This window comes from Pleurodeles waltl, chromosome 7 (assembly GCF_031143425.1).
Source record: "Pleurodeles waltl isolate 20211129_DDA chromosome 7, aPleWal1.hap1.20221129, whole genome shotgun sequence".
Classification (NCBI taxonomy): domain Eukaryota; kingdom Metazoa; phylum Chordata; class Amphibia; order Caudata; family Salamandridae; genus Pleurodeles; species Pleurodeles waltl.
The window spans coordinates 122,319,478-122,335,832 of record NC_090446.1 but is presented as its reverse complement, the minus strand read 5'-3'; the positions used below and the strand labels follow the sequence as shown (position 1 = coordinate 122,335,832).

General features: G+C 47.5%; 1 protein-coding gene across 1 annotated transcript in view; it reads left to right on the top strand.

Annotated features, from left to right (window-relative positions):
* Positions 1-16,355, top strand: part of PRPF6 (pre-mRNA processing factor 6) — a 594,778-nt gene that overhangs the window by 357,583 nt on the left and 220,840 nt on the right. The window contains exon 13 of the mRNA XM_069243240.1: positions 9,862-9,983. Within this exon, the coding sequence (XP_069099341.1) occupies positions 9,862-9,983 (122 nt within the window). The remainder of the gene's footprint in view (positions 1-9,861; positions 9,984-16,355) is intronic.

The following is a 16,355-nucleotide window of genomic DNA, read 5'->3' as shown; positions in this document are numbered from 1 at the left end:
GTATGTACAACAAATGCTTAACACTACTCCTTGGATAAGCCTACTGCTCGACCACACTACCACAAAATAGAGCATTAGTATTATCTATTTTTACCACTATTTTACCTCTAAGGGGAACCCTTGGACTCTGTGCATGCTATTCCTTACTTTGAAATAGCACATACAGAGCCAACTTCCTACATTGGTGGATCAGCGGTGGGGTACAAGACTTTGCATTTGCTGGACTACTCAGCCAATACCTGATCACACGACAAATTCCAAAATTGTCATTAGAAATTGATTTTTGCAATTTGAAAAGTTTTCTAAATTCTTAAAAGACCTGCTAGGGCCGTGTGTTAGATCCTGTTTAGCATTTCTTTTAGAGTTTAAAAGTTTGTAAAAGTTTGAATTAGAACCTAGAACTAGTTGTAGATTCTTAAAAAGTATTCCAACTTTTAGAAGCAAAATGTCTAGCACAGATGTGAATGTGGTGGAACTCGACACCACACCTTACCTCCATCTACAGATGAGAGAGCTAAGGTCACTCTGTAAACTAAAGAAAATAATAATGGGCTCCAAACCTACCAAAGTACAGCTCCAGGAGCTTTTGGCAGAGTTTGAAAAAGCCAACCCCTCTGAGGATGGCAACTCAGAGGAAGAGGATAGTGACTTGGAGGAAAATTCCCCCCTACCAGTCCTATCTAGGGAGAACAGGGTCCCTCAAACCCTGACTCCAAAAATAATAGTCAGAGATGCTGGTTCCCTCACAGGAGAGACCAACACCTCTGAAATCACTGAGGATAACTCCAGTGAAGATGACCCCCTGTTAGCCAGGATGGTCAAAAGATTGGCTTTGGAAAAGCAGCTCCTAGCCATAGAAAGGGAAAGAAAAGAGATGGGCCTAGGTCCCATCGATGGTGGCAGCAACTTAAATAGGGTCAGAGATTCTCCTGACACCCTAAAAATCCCCAAAGGGATTATAACAAAATATGAAGATGGTGATGACATCACCAAATGGTTCACAGCTTTTGAGAGGGCTTGTGTAACCAGAAAAGTAAACAGATCTCACTGGGGTGCTCTCCTTTGGGAAATGTTCACTGGAAAGTGTAGGGATAGACTCCTCACACTCTCTGGAAAAGATGCAGAATCTTATGACCTCATGAAGGGTACCCTGATTGAGGGCTTTGGATTCTCCACTGAGGAGTATAGAATTAGATTCAGGGGGGCTCAAAAATCCTCGAGCCAGACCTGGGTTGATTTTGTAGACTACTCAGTAAAAACACTAGATGGTTGGTTAACTGGAAATGAAGTGTGTGACTATGTTGGGCTTTATAATTTGTTTATGAAAGAACACATTTTAAGTAACTGCTTCAATGAAAAGTTGCATCAGTATCTGGTAGACCTAGGTCCAATTTCTCCCCAAGAATTGGGAAAGAAGGCAGACCACTGGGTCAAGACTAGGGTAACCAAAACTTCCACTGGGGGTGACCAAAAGAAAGGGGTTACAAAAACTCCCCAGGAGAAAGTGGGTGACACTAGAAACAAAGAAAAAGAGTCCTCTGTAGGCCCCCAAAAACCAGAACAGGTGGGTGGGCCCCAAGACACAACCCAAAACAAAGGTGGGTACCAGGGTAAGCACTGGGATGCCACTAAGGCATGGTGCCACAACTGTAAACAGTCTGGGCACCACACCAAGGACACTTCTTGTCCCAAAAACAAACCCCAGAACAAAATTCCAGGGGTAACCAGTGTAGCCATGGGAGATGACTCCTCAGATGAGGAGGTCTTCATAGCCTTCAACTGGAAACAGGGCCCAACAGGTGAGTTGGAGATTCCAGAGGGAAGTAGACACTTCCACCACCTACTGGTGAATGGAATCCCAACCACTGCCCTGAGAGACACTTGTGCCAGTCACACTATTGTGCATGACAGGCTGGTGCTCTCAAACCAGTACATCCCAGGTGAGACTGCCAGGGTAAGAGTTAGCCTAGACAGGGTCACTAAGAGGCCTGTGGCTTTAGTGCCCATAGAAGTGGGTGGCACTCTTAGCTGGAGAAGGGTAGTAGTCAGTACAGACCTCCCCCTTGATTGTCTCCTTGGAAATGACTACCCAGAGGTTAGTCAGAGCCCAAGAGAGGAACTGGTCCAGTGCCAGTCCTCTCCCAAGGATTCTGGAAGTCCTGCCTCTGCAGTAAATGCAAGCAGGCCCCAGAAGAAGAAGAAAAGAAAACAGAGTAGGAAGGGTGGACAACCTTTAGCCAAGGTTACAGCAAGCCAAGGAGATTCTGCTCCAGTAGGGGAGAACTCCAAAAATGGCCCTGATAAAGTCCAACCTGACCCACAAGAAGTCCTGGCTAGTCAGGCAACTGTTAAACCTGAGTGGGTGGCTCCTCAGCTAACAGAAGAAAGAGTGGAAGAAGGGTGTTTACTACAAGATGTGGTAACCCCCCACTCTAATACAGCAGACAGGCAACCTGAACCCAAAGAGGCCTATAACTTAGCCCCTTCCCTTTTAGGTGAAGAGCTAAAGGTGTGGTTCTGGGCACTGACAGCTGTCAGTGGCCTCTGCTGGGTGTTAGCCTTTATGGCTGCACTATCCTTAGCATGGTGGTCTGACCCCATGCCAAATAGCAAGTTAGGCCCCCTGACCCTATTGGTCATGGTGGGGTTACTCCAGCTCTGGGTAACCTCTCTGGGTAAGCTAGGGGTAACCCTGGCCAAGATAAGGTTAGCAGAGGTGGATACCTCTAAGACCAAAATAGAAAGAATGGGTGGAGACATTGAAGAGGCAGACAAGAGGCAATTCAGACTAGGTCCTATCACTGTGGAAGTAGGTCAGTTCCCCAAAGGGAATGACCTGAACAGAAGGATGTAAGGCAGAGTAGGCCCTGCAACTAACCAGCCTATTTCTCCTACTCTTCCTCGCCTGACAGACTAGGAAGACTCTCCCAGCTTGGGCTGAGTCTCCTGGCCTGTGGGCTGGGGGGTCTTGTGTAAAGAAATGGCTCCCTGTTGCAGTTACCCCCCACTTTTTGCCTGATACTGATGCTGACTTGACTGAGAAGTGTGCTGGGACCCTGCTAACCAGGCCCCAGCACCAGTGTTCCTTCACCTAAAATGTACCATTGTATCCACAATTGGCACACCCTGACATTCAGATAAGTCCCTTGTAACTGGTACTTCTAGTACCAAGGGCCCTGATGCCAAGGAAGGTCTCTAAGGGCTGCAGCATGTCTTATGCCACCCTGGAGACCTCTCACTCAGCACAGACACACTGCTTGCCAGCTTGTGTGTGCTAGTGAGGACAAAACGAGTAAGTCGACATGGCACTCCCCTCAGGGTGCCATGCCAGCCTCTCACTGCCTATGCAGTATAGGTAAGACACCCCTCTAGCAGGCCTTACAGCCCTAAGGCAGGGTGCACTATACCATAGGTGAGGGTACCAGTGCATGAGCATGGTACCCCTACAGTGTCTAAACAAAACCTTAGACATTGTAAGTGCAGGGTAGCCATAAGAGTATATGGTCTGGGAGTCTGTCAAACACGAACTCCACAGCACCATAATGGCTACACTGAAAACTGGGAAGTTTGGTATCAAACTTCTCAGCACAATAAATGCACACTGATGCCAGTGTACATTTTATTGCAAAATACACCCCAGAGGGCACCTTAGAGGTGCCCCCTGAAACTTAACCGACTGTCTGTGTAGGCTGACTAGTTCCAGCAGCCTGCCACACCAGAGACATGTTGCTGGCCCCATGGGGAGAGTGCCTTTGTCACTCTGAGGCCAGTAACAAAGCCTGCACTGGGTGGAGATGCTAACACCTCCCCCAGGCAGGAGCTGTAACACCTGGCGGTGAGCCTCAAAGGCTCACCCCTTTGTCACAGCCCAGCAGGGCACTCCAGCTTAGTGGAGTTGCCCGCCCCCTCCGGCCACGGCCCCCACTTTTGGCGGCAAGGCTGGAGGGAACAAAGAAAGCAACAAGGAGGAGTCACTGGCCAGTCAGGACAGCCCCTAAGGTGTCCTGAGCTGAGGTGACTCTAACTTTTAGAAATCCTCCATCTTGCAGATGGAGGATTCCCCCAATAGGGTTAGGATTGTGACCCCCTCCCCTTGGGAGGAGGCACAAAGAGGGTGTACCCACCCTCAGGGCTAGTGGCCATTGGCTACTAACCCCCCAGACCTAAACACGCCCTTAAATTTAGTATTTAAGGGCTACCCTGAACCCTAGAAAATTAGAGTTCGATGGCATCTGTCGCTGTAGATACGCATGTTCTGCAATAGCTCGCCATCTGGTAGATTCCTGCAACTACAAGAAGAAGGACTGCCTAGCTGAAAACCCCTGCAGAGGAAGACCAGAAGACGACAACTACCTTGGCTCCAGAAACTCACCGGCCTGTCTCCTGCCTTCCAAAGATCCTGCTCCAGCGACGCCTTCCAAAGGGACCAGCGACCTCGACATCCTCTGAGGACTGCCCCTGCTTCGAAAAGACAAGAAACTCCCGAGGACAGCGGACCTGCTCCAAGAAAGGCTGCAACTTTGTTTCCAGCAGCCTTGAAAGAACCCTGCAAGCTCCCCGCAAGAAGCGTGAGACTTGCAACACTGCACCCGGCGACCCCGACTCGGCTGGTGGAGATCCAACACCTCAGGAGGGACCCCAGGACTACTCTGATACTGTGAGTACCAAAACCTGTCCCCCCTGAGCCCCCACAGCGCCGCCTGCAGAGGGAATCCCGAGGCTTCCCCTGACCGCGACTCTTTGAATCCTAAGTCCCGACGCCTGGGAGAGACCCTGCACCCGCAGCCCCCAGGACCTGAAGGACCGGACTTTCACTGGAGAAGTGACCCCCAGGAGTCCCTCTCCCTTGCCCAAGTGGAGGTTTCCCCGAGGAATCCCCCCCTTGCCTGCCTGCAGCGCTGAAGAGATCCCGAGATCTCTCATAGACTAACATTGCGAACCCGACGCCTGTTTCTACACTGCACCCGGCCGCCCCCGCGCTGCTGAGGGTGAAATTTCTGTGTGGGCTTGTGTCCCCCCCGGTGCCCTACAAAACCCCCCTGGTCTGCCCTCCGAAGACGCGGGTACTTACCTGCAAGCAGACCGGAACCGGGGCACCCCCTTCTCTCTATTCTAGCCTATGTGTTTTGGGCACCACTTTGAACTCTGCACCTGACCGGCCCTGAGCTGCTGGTGTGGTGACTTTGGGGTTGCTCTGAACCCCCAACGGTGGGCTACCTTGGACCAAGAACTGAACCCTGTAAGTGTCTTACTTACCTGGTAAAACTAACAAAAACTTACCTCCCCTAGGAACTGTGAAAATTGCACTAAGTGTCCACTTTTAAAACAGCTATTTGTCAATAACTTGTAAAGTATACATGCAATTTTTATGATTTAAAGTTCCTAAAGTACTTACCTGCAATACCTTTCGAATGAGATATTACATGTAGAATTTGAACCTGTGGTTCTTAAAATAAACTAAGAAAGATATTTTTCTATACAAAAACCTATTGGCTGGATTTGTCTCTGAGTGTGTGTACCTCATTTATTGTCTATGTGTATGTACAACAAATGCTTAACACTACTCCTTGGATAAGTCTACTGCTCGACCACACTACCACAAAATAGAGCATTAGTATTATCTATTTTTACCACTATTTTACCTCTAAGGGGAACCCTTGGACTCTGTGCATGCTATTCCTTACTTTGAAATAGCACATACAGAGCCAACTTCCTACAGTGCTCTTTCACAAATAAATTGTACAGCCCATCATAATTACTTACACCACTGCCTTGAATCCAACCATCTAGTGTTCATAAACAAATTATAAAGCCCAACATAGTCACACACTTCATTTCCAGTTAACCAACCATCTAGTGTTTTTACTGAGTAGTCTACAAAGTCAACCCAGGTCTGGCTCGAGGATTTTTGAGCCCCCCTGAATCTAATCCTATACTCCTCAGTGGAGAATCCAAAGCCCTCAATCAGGGTACCCTTCATGAGGTCATAAGATTCTGCATCTTGTCCAGAGAGTGTGAGGAGTCTATCCCTACACTTTCCTGTGAACATTTCCCAAAGGAGAGCACCCCAGTGAGATCTGTTCACTTTTCTGGTTACACAAGCCCTCTCAAAAGCTGTGAACCATTTGGTGATGTCATCACCATCTTCATATTTAGTTACAATCCCTTTAGGGATTTTCAACATGTCAGGAGAATCTCTGACCCTATTTATGTTGCTGCCACCATTGATGGGTCCTAGGCCCATCTCTTGTCTTTCCCTCTCTATGGCTAGGATCTGTCTTTCCAAAGCCAATCTTTTGGCCATCCTGGCTAACTGGATGTCCTCTTCACTGGGGTTATCCTCAGTGATTTCAGAGGTGTTGGTCTCTCCTGTGAGGGAACCAGCATCTCTGACTATTATTTTTGGAGTCAGGGTTTGAGGGACCCTGTTCTCCCTAGATAGGACTGGTAGGGGGGAATTTTCCTCCAAGTCACTATCTTCTTCCTCTGAGTTGCCACCCTCAGAGGGGTTGGCCTTTTCAAACTCTGCCAAAAGCTCCTGGAGCTGTATTTTGGTAGGTTTGGGGCCCATTGTTATTTTCTTTATTTTACAGATTGACCTTAGCTCCCTCATCTTAAGATGGAGGTAAGGTGTGGTGTCGAGTTCCACCACAGTCACATCTGTGCTAGACATTTTGCTTCTAAAAGTTGGAATACTTTTTAAGAATCTACAACTGGTTCTAGAATCTAATTCAAACTTTTACAAACTTTTAAACTCTAAAAGAAATGCTAAACAGGATCTAACACAAGGCCCTAGCAGGTCTTTTAAGAATTTAGAAAACTTTTCAAATTGCAAAAATCAATTTCTAATGACAATTTTGGAATTTGTCGTGTGATCAGGTATTGGCTGAGTAGTCCAGCAAATGCAAAGTCTTGTACCCCACCGCTGATCCACCAATGTAGTAAGTTGGCTCTGTATGTGCTATTTCAAAGTAAGGAATAGCATGCACAGAGTCCAAGGTTTCCCCTTAGAGGTAAAATAGTGGTAAAAATAGATAATACTAATGCTCTATTTTGTGGTAGTGTGGTCGAGCAGTAGGCTTATCCAAGGAGTAGTGTTAAGCATTTGTTGTACATACACATAGACAATAAATGAGGTACACACACTCAGAGACAAATCCAGCCAATAGGTTTTTGTATAGAAAAATATCTTTTCTTAGTTTATTTTAAGAACCACAGGTTCAAATTCTACATGTAATATCTCATTCGAAAGGTATTGCAGGTAAGTACTTTAGGAACTTTAAATCATAAAAATTGCATGTATACTTTACAAGTTATTGACAAATAGCTGTTTTAAAAGTGGACACTTAGTGCAATTTTCACAGTTCCTGGGGGAGGTAAGTTTTTGTTAGCTTTACCAGGTAAGTAAGACACTTACAGGGTTCAGTTCTTGGTCCAAGGTAGCCCACCGTTGGGGGTTCAGAGCAACCCCAAAGTCACCACACCAGCAGCTCAGGGCCGGTCAGGTGCAGAGTTCAAAGTGGTGCCCAAAACACATAGGCTAGAATGGAGAGAAGGGGGTGCCCCGGTTCCGGTCTGCTTGCAGGTAAGTACCCGCGTCTTCGGAGGGCAGACCAGGGGGGTTTTGTAGGGCACCGGGGGGGACACAAGCCCACACAGAAATTTCACCCTCAGCAGCGCGGGGGCGGCCGGGTGCAGTGTAGAAACAAGCGTCGGGTTCGCAATGTTAGTCTATGAGAGATCTCGGGATCTCTTCAGCGCTGCAGGCAGGCAAGGGGGGGGTTCCTCGGGGAAACCTCCACTTGGGCAAGGGAGAGGGACTCCTGGGGGTCACTTCTCCAGTGAAAGTCCGGTCCTTCAGGTCCTGGGGGCTGCGGGTGCAGGGTCTCTCCCAGGCGTCGGGACTTAGGATTCAAAGAGTCGCGGTCAGGGGAAGCCTCGGGATTCCCTCTGCAGGCGGCGCTGTGGGGGCTCAGGGGGGACAGGTTTTGGTACTCACAGTATCAGAGTAGTCCTGGGGTCCCTCCTGAGGTGTTGGATCTCCACCAGCCGAGTCGGGGTCGCCGGGTGCAGTGTTGCAAGTCTCACGCTTCTTGCGGGGAGCTTGCAGGATTCTTTCAAGGCTGCTGGAAACAAAGTTGCAGCCTTTCTTGGAGCAGGTCCGCTGTCCTCGGGAGTTTCTTGTCTTTTCGAAGCAGGGGCAGTCCTCAGAGGATGTTGAGGTCGCTGGTCCCTTTGGAAGGCGTCGCTGGAGCAGGATCTTTGGAAGGCAGGAGACAGGCCGGTGAGTTTCTGGAGCCAAGGCAGTTGTCGTCTTCTGGTCTTCCTCTGCAGGGGTTTTCAGCTAGGCAGTCCTTCTTCTTGTAGTTGCAGGAATCTAATTTTCTAGGGTTCAGGGTAGCCCTTAAATACTAAATTTAAGGGCGTGTTTAGGTCTGGGGGGTTAGTAGCCAATGGCTACTAGCCCTGAGGGTGGGTACACCCTCTTTGTGCCTCCTCCCAAGGGGAGGGGGTCACAATCCTAACCCTATTGGGGGAATCCTCCATCTGCAAGATGGAGGATTTCTAAAAGTTAGAGTCACTTCAGCTCAGGACACCTTAGGGGCTGTCCTGACTGGCCAGTGACTCCTCCTTGTTGCTTTCTTTGTTCCCTCCAGCCTTGCCGCCAAAAGTGGGGGCCGTGGCCGGAGGGGGCGGGCAACTCCACTAAGCTGGAGTGCCCTGCTGGGCTGTGACAAAGGGGTGAGCCTTTGAGGCTCACCGCCAGGTGTCACAGCTCCTGCCTGGGGGAGGTGTTAGCATCTCCACCCAGTGCAGGCTTTGTTACTGGCCTCAGAGTGACAAAGGCACTCTCCCCATGGGGCCAGCAACATGTCTCTAGTGTGGCAGGCTGCTGGAACTAGTCAGCCTACACAGACAGTCGGTTAAGTTTCAGGGGGCACCTCTAAGGTGCCCTCTGGGGTGTATTTTGCAATAAAATGTACACTGGCATCAGTGTGCATTTATTGTGCTGAGAAGTTTGATACCAAACTTCCCAGTTTTCAGTGTAGCCATTATGGTGCTGTGGAGTTCGTGTTTGACAGACTCCCAGACCATATATTCTTATGGCTACCCTGCACTTACAATGTCTAAGGTTTTGTTTAGACACTGTAGGGGTACCATGCTCATGCACTGGTACCCTCACCTATGGTATAGTGCACCCTGCCTTAGGGCTGTAAGGCCTGCTAGAGGGGTGTCTTACCTATACTGCATAGGCAGTGAGAGGCTGGCATGGCACCCTGAGGGGAGTGCCATGTCGACTTACTCGTTTTGTCCTCACTAGCACACACAAGCTGGCAAGCAGTGTGTCTGTGCTGAGTGAGAGGTCTCCAGGGTGGCATAAGACATGCTGCAGCCCTTAGAGACCTTCCTTGGCATCAGGGCCCTTGGTACTAGAAGTACCAGTTACAAGGGACTTATCTGGATGCCAGGGTCTGCCAATTGTGGATACAAAAGTACAGGTTAGGGAAAGAACACTGGTGCTGGGGCCTGGTTAGCAGGCCTCAGCACACTTTCAATTGTAAACATAGCATCAGCAAAGGCAAAAAGTCAGGGAGCAACCATGCCAAGGAGGCATTTCCTTACATGGATGAAATATTCTTTGCAGTTAGGAAAATATGAGACTTGAGGTGAAAACAAGTATGTATAAATCAATATTGACACAGTAAGGATAACCCAACGCCCGTTGAATATTTTGTGTGAACACTATTAAATATACCTGCTCCGGTCTGACCATATTCCTAATCTTGCAGTGAACACTTGGATAATCAGATGAGACCTGCTCCACATTGAGTTTTAACACTTCCCTTTGTACTTTTGCAGTGCGTTTCCCACAGTGCCCTTGAGTGTGCTCGAGCCATCTATGCCCATTCCCTGCAAGTTTTTCCAAGCAAGAAAAGTGTGTGGCTGAGAGCAGCATACTTTGAGAAGAACCATGGCACCAGGTACGTTTGTCAAACACTGTGTATTGGGCTTTCTGTCGCACTGCACTGCTTTGGGATTCCTCGTCAGTATATACACATATTGCGAACTGACTTGCAAACTGGAATAAAGGTTTCTGTGGACTTTAGAGAAATTCATTTAGCAACTTAAGGTGATTTGAGGTAGTAGAGGGGTATATTTAGCGCTTAAAAAAAAAAAAAAAAAAGAAGCTATTTTCAAATATATTCAATTTCATAATCTTGAAGGCCGAAATAGTACAGTCGTGCATTTTATTGAAATAGAGTTAAGTGGATGCATAGAATGGTTCAGAAGAAGTGTCTATCCTGCCTATCAGGTCTGTGCATGGTTTGTGAAGACTTTCTATACATTCTCCAGATTTTTCTTCAGTTCATTTTTGTCTGCCCCTGCACCTTAAAAAGGGTGTTTTTTTCCTCATTCCATCTTTTGCTAAGTTAGTAAAAGAACTTTAAAATCTCCACTATGGATATCTGAGCAAGGCTCTTTTCATCCATCAGAATACATTACACAGGACCTAGACGAGAGGAATAAGAAGGATGTAAGGAGAACATATTGCGGTTCAGCATAAGTACTGTTGTAGTCAACTTCACATATGATACTCGAGGTTGAGTTTCAGCCCTTCCATCAAACTCTTGATAACTGAGTCACTAAGTACACCTTTACATGGCGTTTTACATTGAGCAATTTTTTTTTTGTTTCCTAAGGAATAAATCACAACTTATTGAGGGTTCTCTAAAACTCCACAATGTCTTTTTACCAAGCGATTTACATTCTCCTTTATACTCATGTATTCCTTTACCTTCACAGTCAATCTTGTTTCCAGTATGCAAGTGTGATGGCCTTCAATGTACACTATGTACATAACTGTAAACATTGGCTAGGCTTTTCTCTATTTAGCAGTATTAATAATAGACTCAATCCCCAATCTTGGATTAGAGGTTAAGCTAGAGAATCATTAGATTTTGGTTCCAACATGGCTGGAAGTATAACTGACTCGATCTTGAAATCTTACCTGTATCATTTCTGGCCATTTAGCCAAATACCTAAAGACAATAAACTCCCCAGCCTTACACTCCTATTACTCCAGAATTACCCTATCACCTTGTGGTCCACCACTGTGTAAACCACATAAGAAAATCTAAAATGGCTGCAAATTCTGGCACTGGAGTGCAGCTTGAGCACACCAGCTACACACATTTAAAGATTTGATGTCATACTGAAGGTGGAGCACATTTTAATTTGAATGACTTTCTCTGAGTTTTCTAACTTGTCCCAATCAGATTTTAGAGATAATTGGTATAGTAGAGCCATGGAATATTGAACTAATATTCTCTGCATGGACCTGCTCGCTTTCAGAAGTGGCAGTATTAAACGCATTATATTCCAGGTTTTGCACTTCAAAGACATTTTGCCCTCCTTGGGAAACCTCCTGGCTCGAGCATCTCCTGTTACAGCACCTTAAGCGAAAGGGAACGATCCAGCATTTCCTTCAGTTTTTCATAAAGACACTTGCTCCTTGGAGGGCAAAGGAAAGAAGAGCTATCAAAATATCTTTCCCTGTAACTAATAAATTCTGCACTGGTTATGTTCTGCTGTAATCTTCAAAATTGCTTAAGGCAGCTAAAGAATAGCTATTCTGTGCCACAAATGCCAACGAAGAAACCTTATAGCAGTTACTAATGTTGTATTATTAAACAATAAATAAAACATACCAATTTCACTTTGTCATTGTTTATTAAACAAAATAAAATAGGGCAACATTCAGAAGTTGTGCATGAAAATGTAAATTCACCTCTACTGCTTTTTATATCAGTTAAGAAGATAATTAGAATTGGGTGCTTCTGAACAAGTGCACATGTACCGGTCTACGAAATTAGAATCTTTAGGGGAACAGAGGTAACAGGCAGGCAAGATGGCTTCATCCTTTCTTGACCCTCACTGAAGGATGTTTTCGTATCCTGCTGGCAGCCAGATCACAATCTCAAGGGACATGGCAGCCAGATCCCAAACTCAGGGGGGCATATCCCCAATGTGCAGTTTATGTAGTTGCAATTAGTCTTGCTGTTTTGTTTGAATAGGCCCCGTAAGGTACTGAGAGTGCAAGATTTCCCTTGCTTGAGTTATGGCGTATCCATGTAGAAGCTGGCCTCGCAGTGCTTTGTTGACTTTTTCTGAAGCGCACTATGGGAAGTGCATTGCTTTGTAAGAGGATATTTGTAGTAGGAGTGGCGCCTTGTTTTCTTGTCCTCTCTTTTGTCCCCAAATGAGAATTCCACGTGGGCCTCAAACAGCAGTGTATAAATGTGCTGGAAAGGTGTTCTTCAAGCCTGGTGACCCAGGGTCTTGTAAAGGACCCAAATGTAGGAAGCTGGCTCTTTGCATGGTATATCTCATTTTGATATACCACATAAACAGTCCAGGGGTTCCCTTACCAGTGGACAGGGCTTGCTCCAGCAATTCCAGGGGGCTTTTTTAGGGGAGGGTGTGGTCAAGCATCTTTAGACTTATTAGAGAGGAGTGTTAGACATCTGCAAATACACACACAGTCAATAAATGAGACACACAATTCACTAATAAGATCCACACCAATTTACAAACATAAATATCTTTATATATGTTTTCGTACAAGAATCAATATGATCAGGTAAGTACGTTTTGCAAGATAAAGCTTTACAGTTTAGAAAAGACGACACAGTGCAATTCTTGACAGCTGTAATGGAATTCTATAGAGGAAAAGAAATACGGCAAACAGGTATGGTACAGTGACTTTTGGGGTCATTCTACTGTATTTAAGGTGAGTATTGGGCAAGGGTCAGGGCCACACCAACTGGTCACACCGGGTGGCACTGGGGCGACCGGGTACAGAGGTGTAGTCCGGCATCAGGTTCCCAGTGCTGGCCCGTGGGGATTGGCTCAGTTGGAAAGAGGTTACAGGTTAGGACTGGGAGGACAGTCAGGGTGAGCAACCAAGTGGACTCAGGTCTTGCGATGCTGGGGAACCAGTTTAGGTGAACCAGCAAGTGGGTTCAAGTCTCAGGAGCCTGGGAGACTCAAAGACATGAGTGGTCCTCTTCTTCTCGGTATAGGGTGTCCAGGTGCAGTGGTGCAGTGGACCATCTGGTTGCCGTCACCAGAGATGGTCACCATTGAGGGGAGCCTGCACAAAGAGGCTGCAGGCATTGGTGTGAAAGTCGCAGTGGGGAAGCCCCCAATGGACTTTGTCTCTGGAGAGGTTGGGGGAGCAGGCTGGCACTGTTGTCCGACTTTAACTTGGGCTGGGAAACTCGGTGCAGTGGTGCTGTTCGGTGTCAGATTTTGGGGGTCAGGAGTCCTCTGCAGCGGTTGTTGGGTGGCTGCAAGGATGCAGAGGAGCAGCTCTGTTACTCCACGGAGTTCCCTTGTGCTGGGGTGAAGGCTGGTAGTCTTCCCGTGCTTTTGGAAGTTTCAGCAGCTAGAGGACGAGGCAACTACTTTGGCATGATTGTCGAAGTGAGCTGGTAGGTTGGCGCCTAGTCTGTCACTGGTTTTCAGTTCTCGCTTTTGTGTCTTTGAAGTGTCCTTCAGGTATGATTTCTTGATGCCAGGTGCTCCCCTAAATACTGAATTTAGGGGCATTTCGGGGAGTGTAGGGTAGTTGCCAGTGGGCTACTTACCCCTTGGGTCAACTACACCCCCCTATATGACCACTGTTTTTGGGAAGTGGACATAACCCTGCCCCAGAGTTCCTACTTCTGAAATCACAAAGATGGCAGACTTTCAAAAGTTGTGTCCACATCAGGCAGCTCACCTTAGGGGTGGGACTGACCTGCATGGTGGGCACACCTCTTTGACCACTATTTTTCCACCTGTCCAGGTGCCAAATGGGCCCTGGGGAAAGGGGGTCAATATCCTCTCCTTTGACGAAAGTCAGATCTGCATATCAAGGGCAGTGGGCTTCTCTGAAGCTCCCTGCCTCGGAATACAGATTCAAAGGTCATCCTGTTGGGAGCGGTGGGCTAACATCTCTGCCAGAGCAGGCTTTGTTTCTGTCCACCTGAGAGTAAAGGCTCTCACTTTTTGGGGTCCGAAACGTGTCTGGTGGTGACAGACTAGTTAGAACTAGTCAGCCAGCACATGGGTAGTTGGAAGGGTTTCAGTGGGCACCTCTAAGGTGCCATCTGGGTGCATGTATTACTAAGTCCTTCACTGGAATTAGTGAGGGTTTATTAGTATGAGATGTTAGATACCAAACATCCCTATTTTCGGTGAAACCATGTAGCTGGGGAACTCGTACTGATCAGTGTCTAGCACATGTGCTTAAAATGGCTTCCCTGTTCACTCACAATGTCTGAGAATCGACAAAGACATAGCAGGAGCATATCTGCTCTTGCAGATATGTCCTCACATGTAATATAATGTTCGATGGCATGTGTAGCTGCAGATACACATGCTGTGCACAGTCCGCCGTCTGGTGTTGGGCTCGGAGTGTTATAAGTTGTTTTTTTTCGAAGAAGTCTTTTCGAGTCACGAGACCGAGGGACTCCTCCCACTTCGGTTCCATTGCGCATGGGCATCGACTCCATCTTAGATTGTTTTTTTTCCTCCATCGGGTTCGGACGTGTTCCTTTTCGCTCTGTGTTTCGGGTCGGAAAGTTAGTTAGAATCTCGGAAAAATCGTCGGTATTGTTTGCGTTCGGTATCGGGTTAGTTACAACAGATCGACACCGAATTGAGAAGAGCTCAGGTGGCCCTTCGGGGTTTTTTCGATTCCCGTCGGGGGCCTGTTCGGCCCGGCCACGTGTCTCTTCAAGGCTGATGGAACGGACCCCATTCCGCTTCTGTCCAAAATGCCATAGCAAGTATCCATATACAGATCAACACCTGGTCTGTAACTTGTGTTTGTCACCGGAACACAGGAAGGATACTTGTGAGGCCTGTCGAGCGTTTCGGTCGAGGAAGACACTCAGGGACCGAAGAGCAAGAAGACTGCAAATGGCGTCAGCGCCGACAGGACAAGGGTGTTTCGAGGAGGAGAAGGAAACATTCTCCATCCAGGATTCGGACTCGGAGGAGGCCGATCCCGAAGAAACGCGGAAAACCGTGAGTAAGACGTCAAAACAAAAAACTCACGAAAAGACTGACAAAGCCCAGGGGACGCCACCGCCAACAGGCCATGGCTTAACCCGAAAAGTAGGTGAGCGTCCATCGGCACCGAAAAAGGGCGAGCTGGTGTCGAAGTCATCCGACTCCGGTCGAGATACAGGCACGCAGCAATCTCGGGCCCGAGAGAGTGGCGCAGAAAAGATTCGGCACCGAGAGGGCACGACGCCGAAAAGAAAAAAGATTTTGTCGGAGCCGAAAAAAGCAGCAGAAAAGGTTTCGGTGCCGAAACATCCGGCATCCGAACCGAAAATGAGTTCCTATTCAGAGGAACAAGGACTGTCCTCTCAAATGAAGACACACAGATTTGAAGAGGAATTACAAACAATAGAGCCAGATCACACGCAAAGGCGGCTCTTTATTCAAAAAGATACAGGGAAGATCAGCACTCTTCCCCCAATCAGAATGAAACGAAAACTTGCCTTCCAAAACAAGGACAAGGACAAACAGCCACAAGCAAAAGTGGCTAAACAAATAACACCACCACCATCCCCACATCACTCTCCACAACTATCACCGGTAGCCACTCCACCAATGATGCAATCCCCAACACATACGGGGATGAGTCAAGACGACCCTGACGCATGGGACCTTTACGACGCACCAGTGTCAGACAATAGTCCTCAGTGCTATCCAGCAAAACCCTCGCCACCTGAGGATAGTACAGGCTACATTCAAGTGGTATCAAGGGCAGCAGCATTTCACAATGTCAGCCTTCACTCAGAACCCATTGAAGATGACTTCCTTTTTAATACACTGTCGTCTAGGCACAGCCAATATCAAAGTCTGCCAATGCTGCCCGGAATGCTAAAACACTCCAAACAGGTGTTTGAAGAGCCTGTCAAAGGGAGAGCCATTACTCCAAGAGTAGATACAAAATATAACCCGCCACCAACAGACCCAGTGTACATCACACAACAGCTATCACCAGACTCTGTTGTAGTTGGAGCAGCGCGCAAAAGAGCCAACTCGCATACTTCAGGAGACGCGCCACCTCCAGATCAAGAGAGTAGAAAATTCGACGCGGCAGGCAAAAGGGTGGCGGCACAGGCAGCAAACCAGTGGCGTATTGCAAATTCGCAAGCTTTGCTAGCCAGATATGATAGGGCCCATTGGGACGAGATGCAACACCTTATTGAACACCTGCCAAAGGAGTTTCAAAAAAGAGCGCAGCAAGTGGTCGAAGAGGGACAAAATATCTCCAATAATCAAATTCG